At 40.1% G+C, this 20,891-nt stretch overlaps 1 protein-coding gene and 1 long non-coding RNA gene across 2 annotated transcripts in view; one reads left to right on the plus strand and one right to left on the minus strand.

Moving 5' to 3' along the window:
• Positions 1–10,471, plus strand: part of LRRC1 (leucine rich repeat containing 1) — a 129,483-nt gene extending 119,012 nt beyond the window's left edge. The window contains exons 12-14 of the mRNA XM_003897751.5: positions 5,135–5,307; positions 6,259–6,395; positions 8,407–10,471. Coding sequence (XP_003897800.1) covers positions 5,135–5,307; positions 6,259–6,395; positions 8,407–8,565 — 469 coding nt within the window. The 3' untranslated portion in view covers positions 8,566–10,471. The remainder of the gene's footprint in view (positions 1–5,134; positions 5,308–6,258; positions 6,396–8,406) is intronic.
• LOC103883734 overlaps positions 6,335–20,891 on the minus strand; it is a 37,695-nt gene continuing 23,138 nt past the window's right edge. Inside the window, exons 2-3 of the long non-coding RNA XR_004184307.1 lie at positions 12,904–12,999; positions 6,335–6,420 (exon numbers count right to left, since the gene is read on the minus strand). This is a non-coding gene — a long non-coding RNA (uncharacterized LOC103883734). The remainder of the gene's footprint in view (positions 6,421–12,903; positions 13,000–20,891) is intronic.

The following is a 20,891-nucleotide window of genomic DNA, read 5'->3' on the forward strand; positions in this document are numbered from 1 at the left end:
CCTGGAAAGTGAGCACAAATGAGTTCGAACTCAGTTTTAACCAGGGGACCTTGACATACTGACTCTGAACCCTCTGAAAATACAAACAAAATTGTGTATTTAGGGAAGTGTTTATAGCTAATGTCAGAATCTCCAAATGATTCATAATACAAAAAAAGTTCAGAGCTACCAGACTAGTATCCCCAAGGTCACAGCGTCACCATTTCTCAAGTTCCGGAGCAGAGGTCATGTTGGACTGAGCGCCATTTTCTAGAATATGCCTGTTCATCATCTTTGTGGAACACATTTGTTTCCGTCATTCCGAGCTAATTTCAGCGCCCTAAATGTCATATGCGCCTTCTCTGTGAACAGAAACAGGCTATTCTTTCTATTGGGGACCCTCTTCTCTGGCTCCTTGACTCTCTTCTTCATCACTCAAGCTTTATTTTCTTGAGGGAGCCTCCTTTCTGAGTTCGCATTTGGGAAAATTCCCCTGCCATGGCAGTCACAGTACCATGTGAGAATTGCCAGTTTTCATATGGGTAACCCTTCTAAGCCTGAAGTTACCTAAAGTTAGATGTTCTTCTGGTTTATGTGTCATTGTATCACTTGTCAGATGCAATGACAGAGTGCCTGGCACATAACAGATGCCATTTTCAGTGGAACAAAAATGTTAATAGTTTTACAGGATGAATAGCAGGTCGCTGCAGGATGGCTTATATCATAGGCTTCCTTGCCAAAAGGAATTAAAAATTGCTTTTGAGTGTAATATAGTTAGGAGAGAAAGGTTCAACTGCTTGGGGGAAGATGATCAATGATCTTAAATGGTAAAGGCCAGCAGTCTAAAGAGTGTTTGGGAGACTGTCTCCTGAGTGCTGATTAGCTGATCATTTTGGTCAGGCACAGGTCACCATTTTTTATTCTTGCTAATGGATTATAGACAGCAGGGCTAAATAAACAGCAGTTCTCAGCTGGAATCTAGAGGTGAGTTATAGCCTCAGGCAATGCTCACCTTTTCAAAGTTAATGCTTTCAGGACATCTTGATAGATTCTTAAGACCACTAACTGGTTGCCGGAAACCCAGGATTAAATTGAGTTGCACCTCGGATTTCTGCTGAACTAAGCAGAACTAAGGCATGAGCCTTTACAGCTTGAGGAGGGTACTTCTTTCCTGATCTTTATCCTCTAGCAGTAGAAACTCAATGAGTCAACATTTGCTGGTTCTTGCCACACTACTGAGCATGAATTTGCATCAATTCTTGAGCAGAAAGATGCCTGTGATGGCGAAAAACTGTTTTTACATGAATGAAGGCCCCATTTCTCCAGTTCTCAGAAAAAGAGAAAGTTAAATTTTTATTATGCTTGGGCTGGGATGGAGAAAACCTAGTTAAAAAGTCGAGTTACACAGTTGTCATTTGAGTCAGTTAAGTGTGTCATTTAGTCCATGCATACGTATGTAGATTCATAATCAAATTTTAAGCCTATTAAAATATTTAATCACCGCTTATTAAAAGTATCAGTATAGAAACTAATTTTTTTAAAAAGGGCTACCTGGTCAGCCTTTTAGCTTGCAGAAATGTCATACCATAGGATATCATACTAAATCATATTAAATGTAACAGAAGCTTCTGCCTCTTCTTTCAAGTATATGAAAATAACACATGGCAGCAGGAAACGTACACTGTGAGTTTCTAGAAACTTTCTTTTGCAGTTTGGTAGGATAAATTATAGCAAGGATGACTATAACCTGTCACTTGGAAACTAAGTATTAAACCTTCTGTGACAGTAAAGAAAATGTCTTATATCATCAGTTACCCGAGCACAGAACACAAAATTCTTTAATACTTAGACTCTCTCCCATAGGAATATCCATCAAGTGTGCAAAACTCAGCATTTGAGGATTTTCCTTACTTGCAATATTAGTAGTACTGAATATTAGAAACAATGGTTGTCAATTGGAAAATAGGAAATAGCTTACACTTTTTAATTTTATACTATGTATGTATTACCCAGTCCAAAGAATTAAAAATATTAAAAGACAAACAACAGCATACTGTTGTGGAATACTAAGCAGTCAAAGAATGAGATATTTCTCTGTGCAGTGACACAGAAAGAGACCCAAGATACTGAGTGAAAAGGGAAAATGTTGAGCAGTTTATAGGGCTCTCATTTTGGTGGGGTTTTTTCCTTAAAAAAGAAAAAAAAAATCACTTATTTGTGCATTGTACCCAAATACTAATAGTAGTTCCCCTAGATGAGACTTGAAGGTATAGGGAGTTTTCATTTTAGATATTCTAGTATTGTTTAAGTTTTTGCCAGTTATGTTCTCAATTTATATATATTTTTAAACATTTTTGAAAAGTTTGCTTAAAACTAAAAATTCTGGTAGAAAGTAACAGAAAGATGAAACATTACATTGTAAGGCGTATTCAGTCACTGGTGAAGTTAATATTAATCAGTAGGCCATGCTTAGATATTAAATAAATTTGAGAAGGCAGTTGCTATAGTAGTTCACAGGCATGGAAGGTCACTTGGGGCTGGGTTGGTCATGGATATAACTGGAGACAAGAGGCTTACAGTTTGGTCATTCATTTGCTTTAGTTCTTGTACCATTGGTGTGAATAGTAACCACAAGTTTTTTATTTCTGGGCGCATGTAGTCCTAAATAGAACACAGAGATGCCTACGGGCTGTGGTTTCTTGTGTGTTGATTCTGTTTATTCTATAGTGTACAGAAGGTACCAGAATAAACCAAAAATTATTAGCTCCTTTGGAAAGCAGGAATGTATTTCTCATCGATTTTCTGACTTGTAGCTGGGATGGTTTACCCAAGAGAGACAGAAAAGCATGTGTATGTCTTTTTTTCCCCAGGCTATAGTGAGTTAGAGGATTAGCCAGCCGGCAGAATCTCAGTGGGCAGACTGTTCAGGGAACAGGGTGTTTTTTTTCTTTTGGACACCACTGGCAACACTTCTGTCCGCAAGACAGTGGGCAGCTCATGTGTGGTGTGGACTCAGTCAGCAGCAGCCACATTCAAGCTGGCACTTTGATTCTTTGCAGCAAAACTGGTGTTTCAGGCAACTCATTAATCTGAGTTGAAATATGTTGATAAGATTTGTTGTTGTAGAGTCTAGTAATTTATTTAGCTTTTGTCACATGGTTTGTCATCCTTAGAAGTTGTTATTTATTAGTATTATCGATGCTCTTTTTAGCCTCTTATTTATACTTTTGCTTTAACATTCAGCTGGCTTCTAGTCTGAGAAGTTACAATGACCACGTTTGAGTATCTGTGTTTTGTGCCAGTTTTCAAGTCTTGATTTTTTTTCTTTCTGTTCTCATGAGTAAGACAGGTACAGATGCTGACTGTAAGTGTCTTGCCCAAGACTTGAAACTTTAAACATTCTAGTGGATGTTAGCTTGCTTCCTCTTTTAAAAGATAGAGGAGAAAAATTTTAAATAAATTATATTTTTGTTCAATAAAATGAAAGAGTTTGATGTACTTGAAACTTTAACAGTGTATAATGCCTATTTAAAAAATCCTTGTCACAGTACCTGGCAAATACATGTTTTTAACTTTCTTGCATTTGAGTTTACATGTATGTAACGTTCTTTGGATAGAAAGAGAAAGAATTTTTGTATAAGCAGAAGATATTTCAGTTCTATCCCTTAAAGAACAAATATCTCAGAGTAAGAAGAAATGTAATTGTGATTCTGCTGTTCCCTGTGGTTCCCTCAGGTGTCCTTCTCTAACTGTGAGCATATGGTGGCACCGGGTGGATTCTAGGATTTGAAAATATGTATTTCTCACCTCATACTGCTCTCATTAGTGAAATATTATAATGTACAATTCATAGTCTTTTCAAGAGTACTTTAACATAAGCAGTTCTCGTGGATACACTGGCTTAAGAACCTCACTCCCACTTAAGTTACAGTTTCACAGTACTTCCTCAGTATTGCACGCAATACATATGCATGAGATGGACTCAGCCTTTACTGGACTAATTGTTAAAGAAAAGAAAATATTTTCTCATCTTTGAAACTAACACAGAAATCTTGCAAAATGTATTGTTACTGTGAAAAGTTTGTTAATGATGCTTTTGTTGTTAATACTGTCCATGCACTCTTTGACTTTTTTTTACTTCTTTTATTAAAGTAATTTAACCAGTTTATGCCTACCTTTTCCTCTGATTAGTTTTGTGTTATTGGAATACAGCTTCTTTTCATATCTTTAGAGAGTTCTAGTTTATTTCCCATAAGTTCTGTCAGTTGAAATGGTATTGCGTCTGAGAATTCACTGTTAGTCTTTTGGTAAGATGTATAGGTAGATTTCCTGCTAATGTTAACTGGAAATAGGTGTACATATGATTTCTGGCAGTGGTCTTTACTAAATAGATTCTACGAGTTGCAACCAATCTGTGAAGTCTTTGTGCAAACATAAAAATAAAACTAATCTTTAGGTGTCACATTATAACATTTAAAGTACTTTCATACGTACTACCTCATTTGAAACTGAAATAATCTGATATAGATTTTAATTGTCACCTAGGACTCTGAGAAGTAAGAGCTTCTAGAAACTGAGAGATAAAGGTTTAGAAGGGAATACCTGAAATAATCTCCCTAGAGAAACTAGATGGAGTCCATACAAAATGGGGTTTAATCTTTATTTTGGCTGCAACTTAAATGCTTTGACACCCCAGGCACCTCCTTCCTCTTGGCCTGATTCATCAGGTGCTCCTGGAAACAGGTAATCCCGCAGCTTCAAAACCAGCCCTGTCAGTGAGGCTGTCGCCATCAGAGGTAAAGAACCTCCTCTGGGTCCTTCCAAAATCACCTTGACTTTTTTTCTCTCTTTACATTGAAACCTAGTACAAGACCCTAAAAATGTGTCCTACAATTTTCTCTCTTTTTTTTTTTTTGCCCTGTAATCTGGAGGTTCTCATGGGAGAAGTGAGAGCAGAAAAGGGAAGCACAGGAACCTACTGAAGAATCCACTTGCAAAGAGTATGTCAAGTGTCTTAAAAACATAACATCGTTTTTACATTTTGAAACCAATCTCAGGAAGCTGTTTTTAATTTTTCCTCATTTTATGGATAGGGATTGATTTGATTATAAAATTTGAGGTTGTAATGTCTGTTTTTTTAAAAAAAAAAAAATAGGTTGCTGCATCTACCTTTATCCCTGACTGCCTTGAAGTTGAAGGCTCTGTGGCTATCTGACAACCAGTCCCAGCCCCTGCTTACATTCCAGACAGACACAGACTACACCACGGGAGAGAAGATTTTAACCTGTGTCTTACTTCCTCAGCTGCCTTCTGAACCTACTTGTCAAGGTGAATTTAATTTAAGGACAGTATTCACAGGGCCACGAGATTGAGTAGGACCTAATGTCTGTCCATAAGGCCTCTTACTCCTTCATGTGATTGTGTTATATCCAGTCTGCACCTAGAGCCGGCTCGGGCGAGGCCACTGTGGGACTCTTCCGGAAACGTTACCCTACATCCTTGCAGAAGGGCCGCTCATATCTATTTATCATGTTTGAAATTCCATAAGCAGTTTTTTGGTTTTGAATTATAGCTAAGGCTGAAAATACAATACTTCTAAAAGTGGTAACAGAGTCTCTTAAAATCCAAACTGATAGTTCAGAGGATTAGTACTAACACCACTGGCATACTGTTTTTAAGCCATTGAATTATTTTGAGTCATTGTATCTTTGTTTTGTAAACTGCGTGGTTAAAAAAAAAATTCACATTAACATCAAAATGCTATCATAAACCCTTTGCTGAGAGCTGGGCTTGGTGGAGGGGAACCGGAGTGCCCTGGGGGAATGGGAGCCCAAGTGGGAGGACTTTAAGACCCTAAGGGAAAACGTGGTAGAGTGTGTTACTGAGGAAAGTACTGGTGTCCAACCTGTGCGGCCACATCACTGTCAGGACAGTTTTGAAGTTGCATAAAATAAGTATTTTAAAAGGGACTCTAAATTATGACATTCTGTGATGAAATATTAAACATATTAATTTAGCAGATATTTTATATGATCTCAAATAGAGTTATACATCATTAAGAAAGAAGGGCCAACCTTGCCCCAGGCCTTTTTCTTTTTGTTTTTGAATTTTGTGTGTGTTTGTGTTTTAAAGCCAAACTTGCCACAGAACACCACCCTTATTTCTGGTGTTCTACCCCTGGTCCTCCGTATAGATTCTGCCTTGTCAGCTGCAAAGTTCATGGCTTTTACCGGTCACATGAACCACAGTTCCCTGCTGATGTGGTCTTTGTCACTGCAGAGAATCTGCCTCGCTGTGGTGCGCTGGAGAACTTGGTAAATGATGTCTCTGATGAAGCCTGGAACGAGCGTGCTATCAACAGAGTCAGTGCAATCCGATTTGTGGAGGATGAGAAAGATGAAGAAGACAATGAGACGGTATGGAAATGCAGATTCTTTGCCTCTGTGGAAGTTCAAAATTAAAAGATTGAGAATGGCACCTAATTAGGATATTCTTTATTTTCAATTAGTATGTTCTTTGCCTTGCCTTGCCTTCAGCATTGAAGAATTTTTTTAGAAGACAAAACTAGGTAATTCTAGGTACTCAGTCACAAAAGGTAAATGAGGCAAATGGAACTCATTTTTTTTTTCTTTTTTGAGACAGAGTCTCCCTCTGTCACCCAGGTTGGAGTGCAGTGGAGTGATCTCAGCTTACTGCAACTTCCACCTCTTGGGTTCAAGCCATCCCCCCACCTCAGCCTCTCAAGTAACCTCTGCCTCCCGGGTTCAAGCGATTCTCCTGCCTCAGCCTCCTTAGTAGCTGGGATTACAGGCACCTGCCACCACACCCAGCTAATTTTTTGTATTTTTAGTAGAGACAGGATGTCACCATGTTGGTCAGGCTGGTCTTGAACTCCTGACCTCAAGTGATCCACCCATGTTGGCCTCCCAAAGTGCTGGGATTACAGGCACCTGCCACCATGCCCCTCTAATTTTTGTATTTTTTGTAGAGATGGCATTTTACCATGTTGTCCAGGCTGGTCTACAGTTCCTGGACTCAAGTGACCTCCCCACTTAGCCTCCCAAAGTGCTGGGACTACAGGCGTGAGCCACTGTGCCCGGCCTCTCATTGTTGTGTTGTGCTGCTTTTATGGTGCTTCTTTTTATTTGTGATAGTTTTCCCTCCCACTGAAACTTTTTTTTTTTAATTGTTCCCAGTGAATGCTGTCTCTTCCCATGTTGACTCCATTTACTTGCCATGATTTGACTTAGTGCCCGACCTCTGTGCCTTCTTCATGTAACCAGCTCACCTTAGTCTTCTTGTAGAGGGCTTAGGATCTTAGTTGGATTAGTTAACAAGTTTTTGTTCAGAAATTGGAAAATACCAGTCACCCTTACTTTCATCTGTACTTGAAAATGTCTCTCAGACATCCAGCATCTCTAGGTGTTGGTGACAAGGCTTGACATCTTCCTAGCAGTTGACTTTGGCTTCTTAAATTCCTTAAACTAATTGAGATTTTTCTTAAGCAGAACTTGGAGTACTTGCAGCCCCCAAAACAAAGGCAGTTTTTAAATTTTTGCCTACAGTCTTTGTTATTCCAGTTGTCACCAAATGGGATTTTAGGCCTATACAATCGTAAAGGGCAAAAGGCAAATTAGGGATGATAAAATTACTCACTGTCAATGACTCTTTAATACTCACCTCAAGACTTGTTAGAGTGTGATTATCACCAGTTACTTCATTGCCTCTTCCAGTATTTTGTTAAGCTAGTTTGGTTCCCCCTAAAGCGCTTGGATAGGCCGTTTAAAAGATGTACACGCTGTTTTATGAGCTAAAGATCATGTAACATATTAAATAATATTTAAAAAATTACTCATACCCTGTTACTTAACTTCCAGTCTTTATTAGAAGAGTGTGAACTTTCATCAGTAGGTCATAGAAATAGTACACACAGCAGCAAAATAAGAAAAGGAAATATTTCCCTCTATTTCCTTTTTCTTGCATGCCTCAAGGGTTGAAAAAAGCCAGAATCGCTTTGGGTAATAGTAGAACATTATAGTGACTTTAATTTAGGATTTTTTATTTACTCTTTTATCTTTTTCTTTCCCCACACCCTATAATTATATCCTAAATTTTAAAATAAATGTTCTTGCTGCTTATGGAGATTTTTATTTTATAGTAATTTCATATTTTTATAAGTATTCTTTTATTCTAAAAGTAATCCTTCTATTGTAACAAGGTAAGTTATATGGAACACTTTCCCTTTCCCTTAACTACCAGTGAGCAGTTGATAAATGCACATACCTCCAAAGAAAGCTTTTCCACGCGCTTTAACTCAGAATTTCTAAGAAGGTAACATTTGTATTGGAATGCAAATGCCTTGAAGCTGCGTGTTTTGAAAAAGTAGTGGAATAAAACCAAAACACTCACTCCACTGTTTGTTTTTAGAGAACACTTCTAAGGCGAGCCACTCCACACCCAGGGGAGTTAAAGCACATGAAAAAGACAGTGGAGAATTTACGGAATGACATGAATGCTGCTAAAGGACTGGACTCAAACAAAAACGAGGTCAATCATGCCATTGACCGAGTGACCACTTCTGTGTAGAGTTTCACCTCCGAGTTTTACCTCCTGTGTCTTCCTCTGCTGTCCAGACGTTCCTGTCTGCTTCCGGGGAGCCTCACGTGCTCCTTGTCTTAGCTAACCGGCCCCCGCGCGCCATCCTCCCGTGGAGTGTGGGGAAGCTGCTGTCTCCCAGGAAGTGCCTTACTCGTCCCGCAACCAGTCAGCCACCAGTGGTCTCCCGGCGTGATTTTTTTTTTTTTTTTAATTTCAGTTGTTTGTAATAAGTAGAATACACTACTGTAAACATACGACCTTTGTTTTTGTCTTATGTTGGGATAAGGGAGAGCAGAAAGGGGAATTTTTATCCTACTCCCTTCCATAAAGTGCTGGGACATTTTGAATCCCCCAGGTTCCCTTGGACCTACTGATGAGAGATAGTTTTATGTATGGGGAAAAATGGATACTTTTTAAACCTTTTTTGGCAGCTCAGATGGTGTAAATTTTAAAATTTTGTATAGGTATTTCGTAACAAAAATATGTATTTCTTTTTTGTTATTTTATCTTGAAGACGGTACATATTTTAGTATTTGTGCAGAGAAACAAGTCCTAAAGTATTTGTTTTTATTGGTACCATCCACTTGTGCCTTACTGTATCCTGTGTCATGTCCAATCAGTTGTAAACAATGGCGTCTCTGAACAGTGAGATGAGAATAGGAATGTGGTATTTTAAAGCAGTGTTGTATTTTAATCAGTAATCTACCTGGCGGATTTGTTTTTAACCAAAAAGATGAATTATCAATGATTTGTAATTGTATCGGTTGATTTTTTTTTTGAAAAGATGAACCAAAGGATTTGACTGCTAATATTTTATTCCTTACACTTTAACTTTTTCTGAATAAGTCTCTCATAATGAGCGCTGTGTCAGACTGCACCTACTCTGATGGTATGTGCCATTTGTAAAATAAAATAGATCAGAAAAGCACAAAAAGAGAAAACTGGTTCAGACATTCAGTGGGCAAATAAATTATGTACTGCAAAAGAATGATTTTTATTCAAGAAAGCTTTAAAAGTTTTATATCCAGATATACAACCACAATAAAGCAAAATAACCTATCAAAATAGAAATGTTGCTATCTTTATAAGTGCAATTTAATTTGTAAATAGAGTTTGAATCAAAGTATCAGAAAATACTGCTTCAAGATTTAATTTTAAATCTGCGAATTTAAGGGATATTGGGAAAAGTTTTGGTGTGTTTCTGTTGACTTCTTTTTTGTATGCTGTGATAAAAGAGAAATGAAAAGTGCCAGTCACTGTGTGGTGTCTAGGAAAATCATATATATTTTTTTTCTCCAAGAAATAAATTCTTCCTGGACATTGGCCATACAGCTTTTAAAAATTATTACTTTGTATGTTCAAGTGATAGCAGGTAGCCAAATTTTTTGGCCGTGTGCTCTGGTCTATTACATATTTAAATTACCCATCAGTTGTGAGTGACCTCCTGTGGGACTTGCATTCACACAGGGCGGAGCCCAGAATTGCCTTTGACTCTGGCTAGTAATTTTGGGTTGTGGCAGTCTGGCCAAGTGGACCCCTTAGAAACCCGTCTTCAACCAACCAAATACAATACTTTCTTTTACTTCTATATATTTACTTATTGGGTTCACTTAGCTTTTTTGGCTGTGTGTATGTAAATATGTGTGTATTTTAAAAACTATTTACGGAGCTGAAAGTACATAACATATAAGTGAGTTTCGGCTGGTCAGTTTTATACCTTGCTCCCTAATCTGTGCATAGCAATTTTCTTTTCTCTATTTTAAGGTTTTTTGACATCCTCTATTTTGTTTTAAGCTTATAAAGATGATGCCACTAACTCATGGACTGATTATATATAAGCAAATTGTTTTATTTAATGGGAATTGTCTTGACGTGGAAGAACAAGTAGAACTTGCATGGCGTGTTTTGTTTTTTTTATATAAAGCCCATCCTTTACTACTCAGTTCATCATGGCTTTTCTGGACTGGAGGTGGACAGAATGGCATGTGTGTGCTTACATTTTCCTAGGAAATGTCACGCACCTAGTTTATTTCCTTTGGCCTGTCTCCTTTAGTTCATTTTCACTTGGTTTGCTTTTTGTTTTCATTTTGGGGGATTTTGTTTGTTTCCCCTCTTCCCTTGAGAGGAAAATGTCACTTTCATCTTAATCTTTTATGCTGGGGACCCTGCAGTGCTCTTGAACTTCAGGGTTCTGGAACCAAACTGAAGCTTCACAGTGGAAACAGCATCAACCAGACAGTTCTGCCCTGAGAACATGCCAAGCCGTTTCCAAGAAGGCCCCTCTCGTAGTTAGAAGAAAAACTTGATTATGTGAAAGGATACCTTTCTCTGTCAGTGCCCCTCCCCCGTCCCCATCCAGCCCTTCCTTTAGGAAAGGGAGGAGTACAGTATATGGCTGGCTGTTTGTCTTGTGGGAGTGACAGGTGAAAGCAGGAAAGGAGGTTAGTATGACCTGTTCACCCACTTTTATTTTTTTTTTCCCATAGCTAGTTATTTCTTCTTTTTAGCAAGAAAATAATGCCTCAGTGGGTAAAAGAGCCAACAAAAAAAAAAAAAAAAAGAGGAAGTGGAAATAAAGTCATTGATAATGAAAAGAGGGATTGGTAAGAAATCATAAAATGTTTGCCTGGATATTGTCTTTTTTTCTGGAGAGTTTGGAGGAATGGTCCTGAGTGACCCAATCTTTCTGTCTGAAAACATACTAGCTGGCTGTCAATGAGGTGAGCAGGCAAGGTGGGATCACTCACACCAGCCTCTCACAGCAGCACTTCTGCCATCTCCTGTGAAATCTACCACACCCAACAAGACATGCTTAGTGAATGGGGTGAAGGCTGGGAAAATTCTGTGTCTGAGAGTTACTCTGAACAGCCAGTCCTGCTCTGGTGAAAATGACTGACGCTTGGTTGGCCACAGTGGCTCACAGCTGTAATGCCAGCACTTTGGGAATCTGAGGCGGGCGGATCACAAGGTCAGGAGTTCGAGACCAGCCTGGCCAACATGGTGAAAAGTTGTCTCTACTAAAAATGCAAAAAATTAGCCTGGCCTGGTGGTGCGCACCTGTAATCTGAGCTACTCAGGAGGCTGAGGCAGGAGAATTGCTTGAACTTGGGAGGCAGAAGTTGCAGTGAGCCCAGATCGTGCCACTGCACTCCACCCTGGGCGACAGAGCAAGACTGTCTTAGAGAAAAAAAGAAAGAAAATGAGTGATGCTGTGCCCTGGGCAGGGCTGCAGCAGCACTCTCCAGGGACTGCATTGCAGCTGCTTATTAATAGAAGGCGATTAGGGACATTGCCACTCAGTGACATCCATGGAGAGTTGAAATCTCACTTCACCATTATTGTTGTCTTACCTCATCCAATTTTCCAAAGAGCCAATTAAATATAACTTTATTATGGAAAATTCAAAACATACAAAAGTAGAATAATCATTGACCCTCCTATAGCTATCACTTAACTTCAATAATTAGAAACACAAGACTAAGGCATTTATAAGGAACCAAATGTGTTATGCATGTATTTAAAATATATATATTATGTTTTAAAATACATCTATAAGAAAGTGCACAATGAAGCATTTTTTTAAAAGCTCTAGAAAATCAAGCAAATGTGTTTTTTAAAACTGCTTTGGATTTACAATTTTTGAGTCAACATGCCAGTGGAATCATGCATATGGATATAGGTCTGAATCCCAGCGTGCCATGTAGGTTTGGACAAACTGTTTAACCTCTCTGGCCCTCAGGTCCTTCATCTCTAAAATGGGGCAGTAATACTCCTTTCAGGCTTAGAGTGAGGATTAAGTGGGATACATAAAACATACGCTCTCAGGAAGTGGGTGGCTGCTGTTATTACAGGTCTTGCTGTTTTTGTTGTTATAGTAGTGTTATTAGCAGCTCTGCAATTCCTGCCACCAAGCCAACAGTGTGTCATCAGATGGGTAGTGTTCTCAGGAATGAGGACACACACTAGTTCTGATGGAGAAAACTTTATTTGAAAACTGTTTCGCCTGTGGTTTTATATATAGACTCCTGCATTATGTAATGGATGGTGGAGATATTAATTTGTCCTGTGTGCTTACTTAATGGTAGGTCTAGCAATGGTCTCATGGTAACCACCTCATTTTAACCAGACTTACTAAGTAGCTGTCCTTAAGGTAAAACTAGATCCTGCCAAGAAGCCATGAGACAGCTAGTTGAGGATAGGGTCTCCTTTTCCAGAAAATGTCCCCCTCTTTGTCATAACCTCGGTTTTCTAGGTTCAGGTCTCTGGTGCTCATTTTGCCTTGTCTCTCTCTTTCACCCTGGATTTTCATAACATCTCCTTTTTTACCTCTTGCTTTGTTCTGTCTCCTTTCTCTCAATGGAGGCTTTCATATATCAGGAGGGACGAGTCAATTTAAGACATGGATCATCCACGGAGAAAAACCTGCTGGAACAAATAAATTAGTGCAGCATGACGTGGGGCATGTAGAGAACACTCCCATCTTATTGGAGTGGTTTCCTTTTTTAAAAAGCAGACAGCTGGTGGGAAAAGGAAACCAGAGGAACCTGATCTGTTACTTGTATTCAGTGGGCTGTGTGGAAGATTGGAGATGAGGTTTTGTGTCTAGCAGTTGGCCTGGCAGTTGGCCAGAAGGATAGTGTAACTTTAAACTCCGAGAGTGGGTAGCCATTGTGACAAGCATGGATTTTAGCCAAGGGCTCTTGAGTTCTGACTGGACAAGAACCTGACTGGGTCAATCCTCCAAGTTTCTTTTTTTTTTCTTTCTTTCTTTTGAGACAGAGTCTTGCTCTGCCACCCAGGCTGGAGTGCAGTGCAATCTCAGCTCACTGCAACCTCCGCCTCCCAGGTTCAAATGATTCTCCTGCCTCAGCCTCCCGAGTAGCTGGAATTACAGGTGCACGCCACCATGCCTGGCTAATTTTTGTATTTTTAGTAGACACAGGGTTTCGCCATGTTGCCCAGGCTGATCTCAAACCCCTGGCCTCAAGTGATCCACCCACCTTAGCCTCCTAAAGTGCTGGGATTACAGGCGTGAGCCACTGTGCCCGGCCCCAAGTTTCTTTTGCAGCATCAACAATTAACTTCTAAACAAAAAAACGAGCTGCCCTTTTTTACAGTAAGATACTACTATGAACTACAGCAGCCATTCACTGAGTACTTAACCATGTGCCCTACACTGACCTAGCTGAACACAGCCTCAGCTTTCCAGAATACCACCATGAGGTAGATGGTACCATTTCCTTTGTGCAAAGCAGATAATTAAGACTCAAATAATTTTAGGAATTTGCCCAAGATCAAACAGTAAGGGACAAAATCGGAATTCAAATTCACATCTCCATTGACATTTCAATCACCCCTTTATTTTACTTTGCTCCCCACTCCCAGCCAAAGCACTATAACCTGTAATTGCATTTAAATTCGTATTTATCAAAATGGTGATGGTTCCGTTTTTTGTCAAAATTACGTAGACCTAATTTATAGACAAAGACTGGCATGGAACTGAGTGAAATTTAATGAAATTGATGCAGAATTGGGACTTCATTTGTGTCTAGTGGTTGCAAACACTGTGATTCTGCATTCTCTAACCCAGGGGTCCCCAACCTGTACCCCAGGGCCAGGTACCAGTTCTTGGCCTGTTAGGAACTGGGCCGCACAGCAGGAGGTGAGCAGTGGGCCAGCAAGCATTACCGCTTGAGCTCCGCCTCCTGGCAGATCAGCAGCAGCATTAAATTCTAATAGGAGCACAAACCCTATTGTGAACTGCACATGCAAGGGATCTAGGTTGCATGCTTGTTATGAAAATCTAATGCCTGATGATCTGTCACTGTCTCCCATCACCCCCAGATGAGGCCATCGAGTTGCAGAAAAACAAGCTCAGGGCTCCCACTGATTCTACGTTATGATGAGTTGTATAATTTTTATTATATATAATTAATATATATAATTAATATATAAGATATTAATATTATATATGATAATGTAATAACAATAGAAATAAAGTGCATGGTAAGTGTCATGGACTTAAATCATCCTGATGCCATCCCCCCTCACTGGTCTGTGGAAAAATTATCTTCCATGAAACTGGTCCCTGGTGCCAAAAAAATTTGGAACCACTGCTCTAACCCTCCCACCACCTTCACTCACTTCCTGTATGTTGTCCTGGGCTGGCTAAGTGCTATGGAAATGTTCATGGGGGTCTTTGTTCTGCCATCTCAAACTGTGCAAATTCTAAGAAACTTGGAAGATAAAGTATTTGGCTAGTGGGAAAAAAAATTGATAATGTTTTCAACATTAACTGGAGTGACAGTTTGGTAATCAGCTCTCTGAGAAAGCTTCAGCATATTCCGAAAATTGGCAGTTAGCTCCAGAGTGAGCTAATTAGTTAGGAATGACTTTTAATACTCACTACCTTTAATAGCCTACCCTTGGAGAAGAGACAGATAATGAACACTTGGAAATCTATGGTGCTGCAACTTGACCTTCATGCCATTTGGGGGAAATGAGAAAGATGACTCATAATTTATTATTTAAAGTCCTCCTTTTATAATGTGTTATTGTGAAAGATTTGACAAATAATGATTGCTCCTTTAGGAACTCTCATTTAATCAAAGAATCAGAAAACAGGAAGAATAGAAAACTTGTGTGACTAAGCAATGTTTAATCTTATTTGAAACTGGCTCCACCACCCTGGTGATAGAAAGAGAAGGTCCTATGGAGTCTTCCCATAGCAAGAAACCCGGCTTGTAACAGGGTATAATAGAGTGACACCCCACACCTGATGCCCAGTAAATGCAGAGTCTGCAAATGCCTCTCTTTTGAGGCTTTCTCAAGGTAAGTCATAAATGAAGTCTTACTAAACAAGCTGCTTGCCAACAGTTGCCCAGGCACCCCATGGGACTGCACTTCACTGAGCATCTGAAGAAAGTATTCATTGGAAATGGGCTCTCCTGGGAGACTGTCTGGATCCCGAGTGTTTGGCGTTCATGTTCCCACACCTGGCTGCTGCTTCTTGCCCTTGCTTAGCTGTAGGTGTGAGTGCTTGTTTGTTTAAACCTCTCTCAGCACTGCTTGGAAAAACAAAACAACATGGTTACTTGTCTGGGCATTGAATGTTCTTCCTGAATTTTGGTCCTGCCCATTGGCCCAGAGGCGTAATGGGTGGGGCAAGTTTCGGGGTTAGTTTGGAAAGTTTCAAGAAGAAGCTATGGGCTGGGTCTGTTAGGTTGGGATTGCTCTTGGTTTTAATCCTTTCGGAATGTCTGAGGGTCAGGAGCATTGCCATTGATGGCTATGGGAGTTGTCAGGCTGTGACTCTCTTTCTCACAGAGAATGCCAGAGGCACCCGGGAAGGCATTTGCCAGGGCTCTGACAGATGTAAAGTAAGCCTCATCCATGTTGTGTTCTCACCGGGACACCTGGAAGGTGTTCAGTGTAGAAAAGTCACGAGCTAGATGAGATACCAGCTTGATGTCAACTCCCTCCCCAACAATGGCTGCCTGTCTTCGTCTTAATGCCTGCCAGCAGGTAAAGGGCGTGTGCCCCTGGGACCTGGGTAGCAGCAGTCCTTGGGAAACCCAGGGTTTGTCATCTGTAGTCACTTGACCCTTGGTAAATTACCTAACCTTTTATTCCACATCTCAATGAGAGCAAATCCATGTAGCAGTTAGGTTGTTAGAAGAAATGATGTTGACAACCAAATGTGAAGCTCTGATATGGTTCTTTTCTGCTATCATAGCTACTGGCTCTTTAAAGAACTGGTACAATGTGGGGGGCAGAAAAACCACTTCATGCAGTGATGTTGCTCAGTCAGGCATACAGCTAGAGAAGAGCTATCTCTATCCTTAGCTCCTTAGGTTTGTCCAGGGCTGCTCAGTGTGGCTGACCCTGTCTCGCTCACTCTCATGTAACCTGGCACCTACTGCAGTATCCTCCTCTTCTTGAAGGCTGTATTGCGCAGCAGTTTCCAAACTTGAGCATGCATTGGAACCCCCTGGTGTCAGTGTTAAAGCAGATTGCTGGACCCCACGCTCAGAGTCTGATTCCGTAGGTCTAGTGTGGGGCCTGAGAATTTGCACCTCTAACGTGTTCTTAGGTGCTGCTGCTGCTACTGGTCCAGGGAACATACTTAGATAACCACTGCTCTAGTGTGCTGGAAGGAGCAGGAGCTTTGGAGTTAAGCAGATTTAAATCCAGCTGTGGCACTTACTTAATGTTGTGACCTTGAGAGATTTTTCTTAATTTCCCCAAGTCTTAGTGAACTCATCTGTAAAATGGGAATAATACTTACTTCAAGACTTTCTAGAGAATTAGATGACAGAGCACATAGAAGGTTTTTAGCAATTACCACTCTTTTTGCTATCCTGAAATGCATCGTATTTGCTCCATATGGGGAGTCACAAGAACATCTGGTCTCCTTAGCGATGTGCTGACCTTTAGGCTCTTCTTGCTAATCTATACAAGCTAATAGGAGGAGAGGAAGTGCTAACAGAAGTAGAAAGCATACTTGCCTCTGGGCGAGTGCCTAAGGGGAAGACTGAAAATGCAGATGGCTGACGTAGTTAGAATATATTAACACTTCCTGACTTGCCTGGTGGCTTACCAGCCCACACACCGTGGACTTTCAGTGAGCAGGAACAAAATCTGTGCCTGACATTCAGGTCACAAATCTCCCAACCCACAATCTGTCCTTACACCTGGGCTTTTGGAAGAAATCTTCCAATCTTGGTATTTCAGATTGGGAAACACCCAAGCTCAGGATCTCCAACCTCATCTGTATTCTTCATGTAGCATGACAATCATTTTAGTGTCCTTAGGAAACAAGTTGCCTTATTCAACTGTTCCAAGGTTTTATGATTCTCTCCAAATGCATTATCCCCTTGTCACACTAAGGATGATCCTCAAAATAGGTAACTGGTATGGAAATATATGGTAATACATAGACCAATACATACATTTTAGAAACTCCCTTTTTTATCATATAAAGCAATATTATATGTATCATAAAACTACTTCTCTAGAGATCTGAGTAGTAGTTCTAATCATTTATGATATTGCATAATTATGCATATCATATATTCATAATTTTTGCATCTTTAGGGCTTATTTAATGTAGGTGGCTGCTATCTAAATGATGCCCTTCCCTGGGCCACCATTTGCTTTGGGAACAACATCAAACTTTTTTGATAGCATTCCTATTAAAATACTCAAGTCCAGGGGCTCTTAAACTATAACCCATTGCCTCTTTTTATAAATAAAGTTTTCTTGGAACATGACTATGTCCCTTTTTAAGTATGCAGGGACCAAATGGCACTCAAAGCCAAAAATATTGATTATTTGACCCTTTATTGACAGTTTTCAGGGGTTTCTGCCTCTAGTCAGTCAATAGGTGCAACCTGCTATCTTTTGCCACCAGAGGGCGTTGGATGTGTCGCCTGGTTATCAGAACCAGACACCAGTCTGGACAAATGGGCAAAACTCAGAGAGCCTGTCTCTTGTTCCCTACCAACAGCAAGACCTGCCCTGCCACTTGCTATGCCAACACTGGGATGCTTTGCAACAAATGCCTGGGGCCACCCCCTTCTCAGGCTGCTCAGGAGCTGTAGCACACCCTCAACACTCTCTTGGGTCCCAATGCTATTATGTTTGGGGACCCTAGTGTTATCTTACATTTCTGTTCAATTTTCTTTTTTTTTTTTTTTTTTTTTTTTTTTTTTGAGACGGAGTCTCGCTCTGTCGGGTTCACGCCATTCTCCCGCCTCAGCCTCCGAGTAGCTGGGACTACAGGCGCCCGCCACCACGCCCGGCTAGTTTTTTTTTTTTTTTTTTTTTTTTTTGTGGAGACGGGGTTTCACCATGTTAGCCAGGATGGTCTCGATCTCCTGACCTCGTGATCCACCCGCCTCGGCCTCCCAAAGTGCTGGGATTACAGGCTTGAGCCACCGCGCCCGGCCTCTGTTCAATTTTCTTAAAGGATGGGCTGTATGCCTGGCTAAGCAACATCATTGCATGATGTGTAGACTCCATGAATGAAACTATCTAGCATCCTGTAGGAAGAGATGCAATATTTTTTAAATGGCCAAGGCAGTACATTTAGATACTGAATGTCAGTCTTCTTTTATGGAGGAAATAAAGGCTTTCATGAGTGAATTGCTAGTTTTTATTCCCTGCTACCCACACCCACAGAATGCCTTTGCTGGACTCTGTCCTCTCCCAGACCTCACTTCCTCATCACAGCTAGCTCTTCCAGCCACTCTCTGATCCTTTTTCTCTTAGAGTTTGCTCCATCAATGATTCATTTTGTCCCATCTCAGCAGCTTCTATAAGCATGTTTAAATACCATTCTAAATGAGCAAAAAACCTTGATCACCTAGCTCAACAACCTAGAGCCACTGCACCCAGCCCTGATAGGCATTGTTTCTAAATCTTTGTGACTACTTTTACTCAACTTTAATTGTTTCAAGTATTTACATTACAATCTTTGAATTAGGAATAGAAAATTGAATTGGCAAATAGGAAAATTGTTTTTTGATTACTTCGTGAAGACTTATTCTAAAGACCAATTTACTTTTTGCTTTACTTTTAACTTCTGAGTCCCTGAGAAATAGACTCTTAAGTCCCCTCCATCGTTGTCTTCCTTACTCTTCTCTGCCAAGGTTCTTAAAACAGGTGTATTCTTGTTCTCCCCGCTTCTAAGTTTCCACGCACTACCGTGAAAACTCTGGCTCCCATACACAGCATGGTGGAACTGCTCTAGCCAGGTCAGAGACCTCTGTGGGGCCACATCCGATGGACATTGATTCAGCTCTTACCTTTCTAGAACTGTCTGCTGCATTTGACTCTGGGGAATGCTCCCTCTTTCTCGAAATTTCTACCTCAGTGCTTTTTCAACTTTTCTGACTGCAACTCAACTTTCTTGAAGGAACCTGTTATGTAGTAACCCAGTAAACACATACATGTACATAGCTGAACTTTATCCTTAACTATATGTAAGGAACTCTGATATTTCCAATTTCATTATTTTTAGTGCTAATCAAAACCAAATAAATTGATTTCACAACTCATTAACAGGTCATGTCTTGCAACTTGAACCCTTATGCTTTTGACACGCCTCTGTAATGAGTAAGGAAGTTTCTAGGAAGCTTCTTACCAGTTGATTAGCATCAAACGTATAGTTTAACCTGTAAGAAGCTGTGTTGGAGGAAACCCATTAGCTTGGATGAGAGTGGGAGGAAGGTAAAGAAAAATTAGATGTAATAGGTGTTTGTGGGTGTTGATGGGGTGAAAAAGGGCAGTGATAAGAGGAAGATTGGGTTTGTAAATAGGGCATGTAGGGAGATAAAGAGGATGATTACAAAACCAGGGGAAAGAAATTTGCCTACTTGACAGGCCTATTGTGAAAATTAACTTTCAAAATGGAAATATTATTTTGTAGTGTGTATTGTACTTTTGGAAGAAAGAGTATATTATTATGAAATAAGAATCACATATGTTTTTTCTCCACCCAATTAAAGATTGATGGAAAAAACTTCACCCAAACTGGAGCATTTTCAGTAGAGAGCTCCATTTTCTTTGCCACTTGACAATGTATTCAGACTAGATTTCTCCACTGCATTTGTGCATCACATCTAGTCAATCACTGGAGACCTCTGCGTGTTTCTTAGGCTGACAGCATTTCAAGCAGAACAGAATCAGCCTAAGAAACTGGATTTTCCAGTACTATGGCTGAGATAAACTTGCCTGTTAACTTCTTAGATTCAGCGCAGACCCCTCTTCTGAGGATTGAATATATGTAAGGCATTGTTTCTTTGTTTGTTTGTTTGTTTTGAGACAGGGTCTCTGTCACCCAGGCTGTAGTGTGATGCTGCGATCATAGTTCACTGCAGTGAGTCACCTTGCCCAGCTAATTAAAAAAAAAAAAAAAATTAGAGATGGAGTCTCACTATGTTGCCCAGTCTGGTCTTGAACTCCAGGCCTGAAGTGATCCTTCTGCTTCAGTCTCCTGAGTAGCTGGAGTTACAGGCTAGAGCCACTGCACCTGGCCCTGATAGGCATCAATTCTAAATCCTTGTGGCTACTTATTACTTGACTTTAATTGTCTCAAGTATTTTCTTTATTATTTTTGAATGAAAAACAGGGAAATTGTTTTTTGATCACTACATGAAGGCTTATTCTAAAAACCAATTTACTTTTTCTTTACTGTTTTTGTAACTTGAGTCCCTGGGAAATATACTCTGAGATGCCCATTTGGATGCAGGAGGTTTACTGAGGAATGCTCTCAACAACACTGGTAAGGAGTGAGGAAAGCAAAACTGGGC

The sequence above is a fragment of the Papio anubis genome, chromosome 6 (genome assembly GCF_008728515.1).
Source record: "Papio anubis isolate 15944 chromosome 6, Panubis1.0, whole genome shotgun sequence".
NCBI lineage: Eukaryota > Metazoa > Chordata > Mammalia > Primates > Cercopithecidae > Papio > Papio anubis.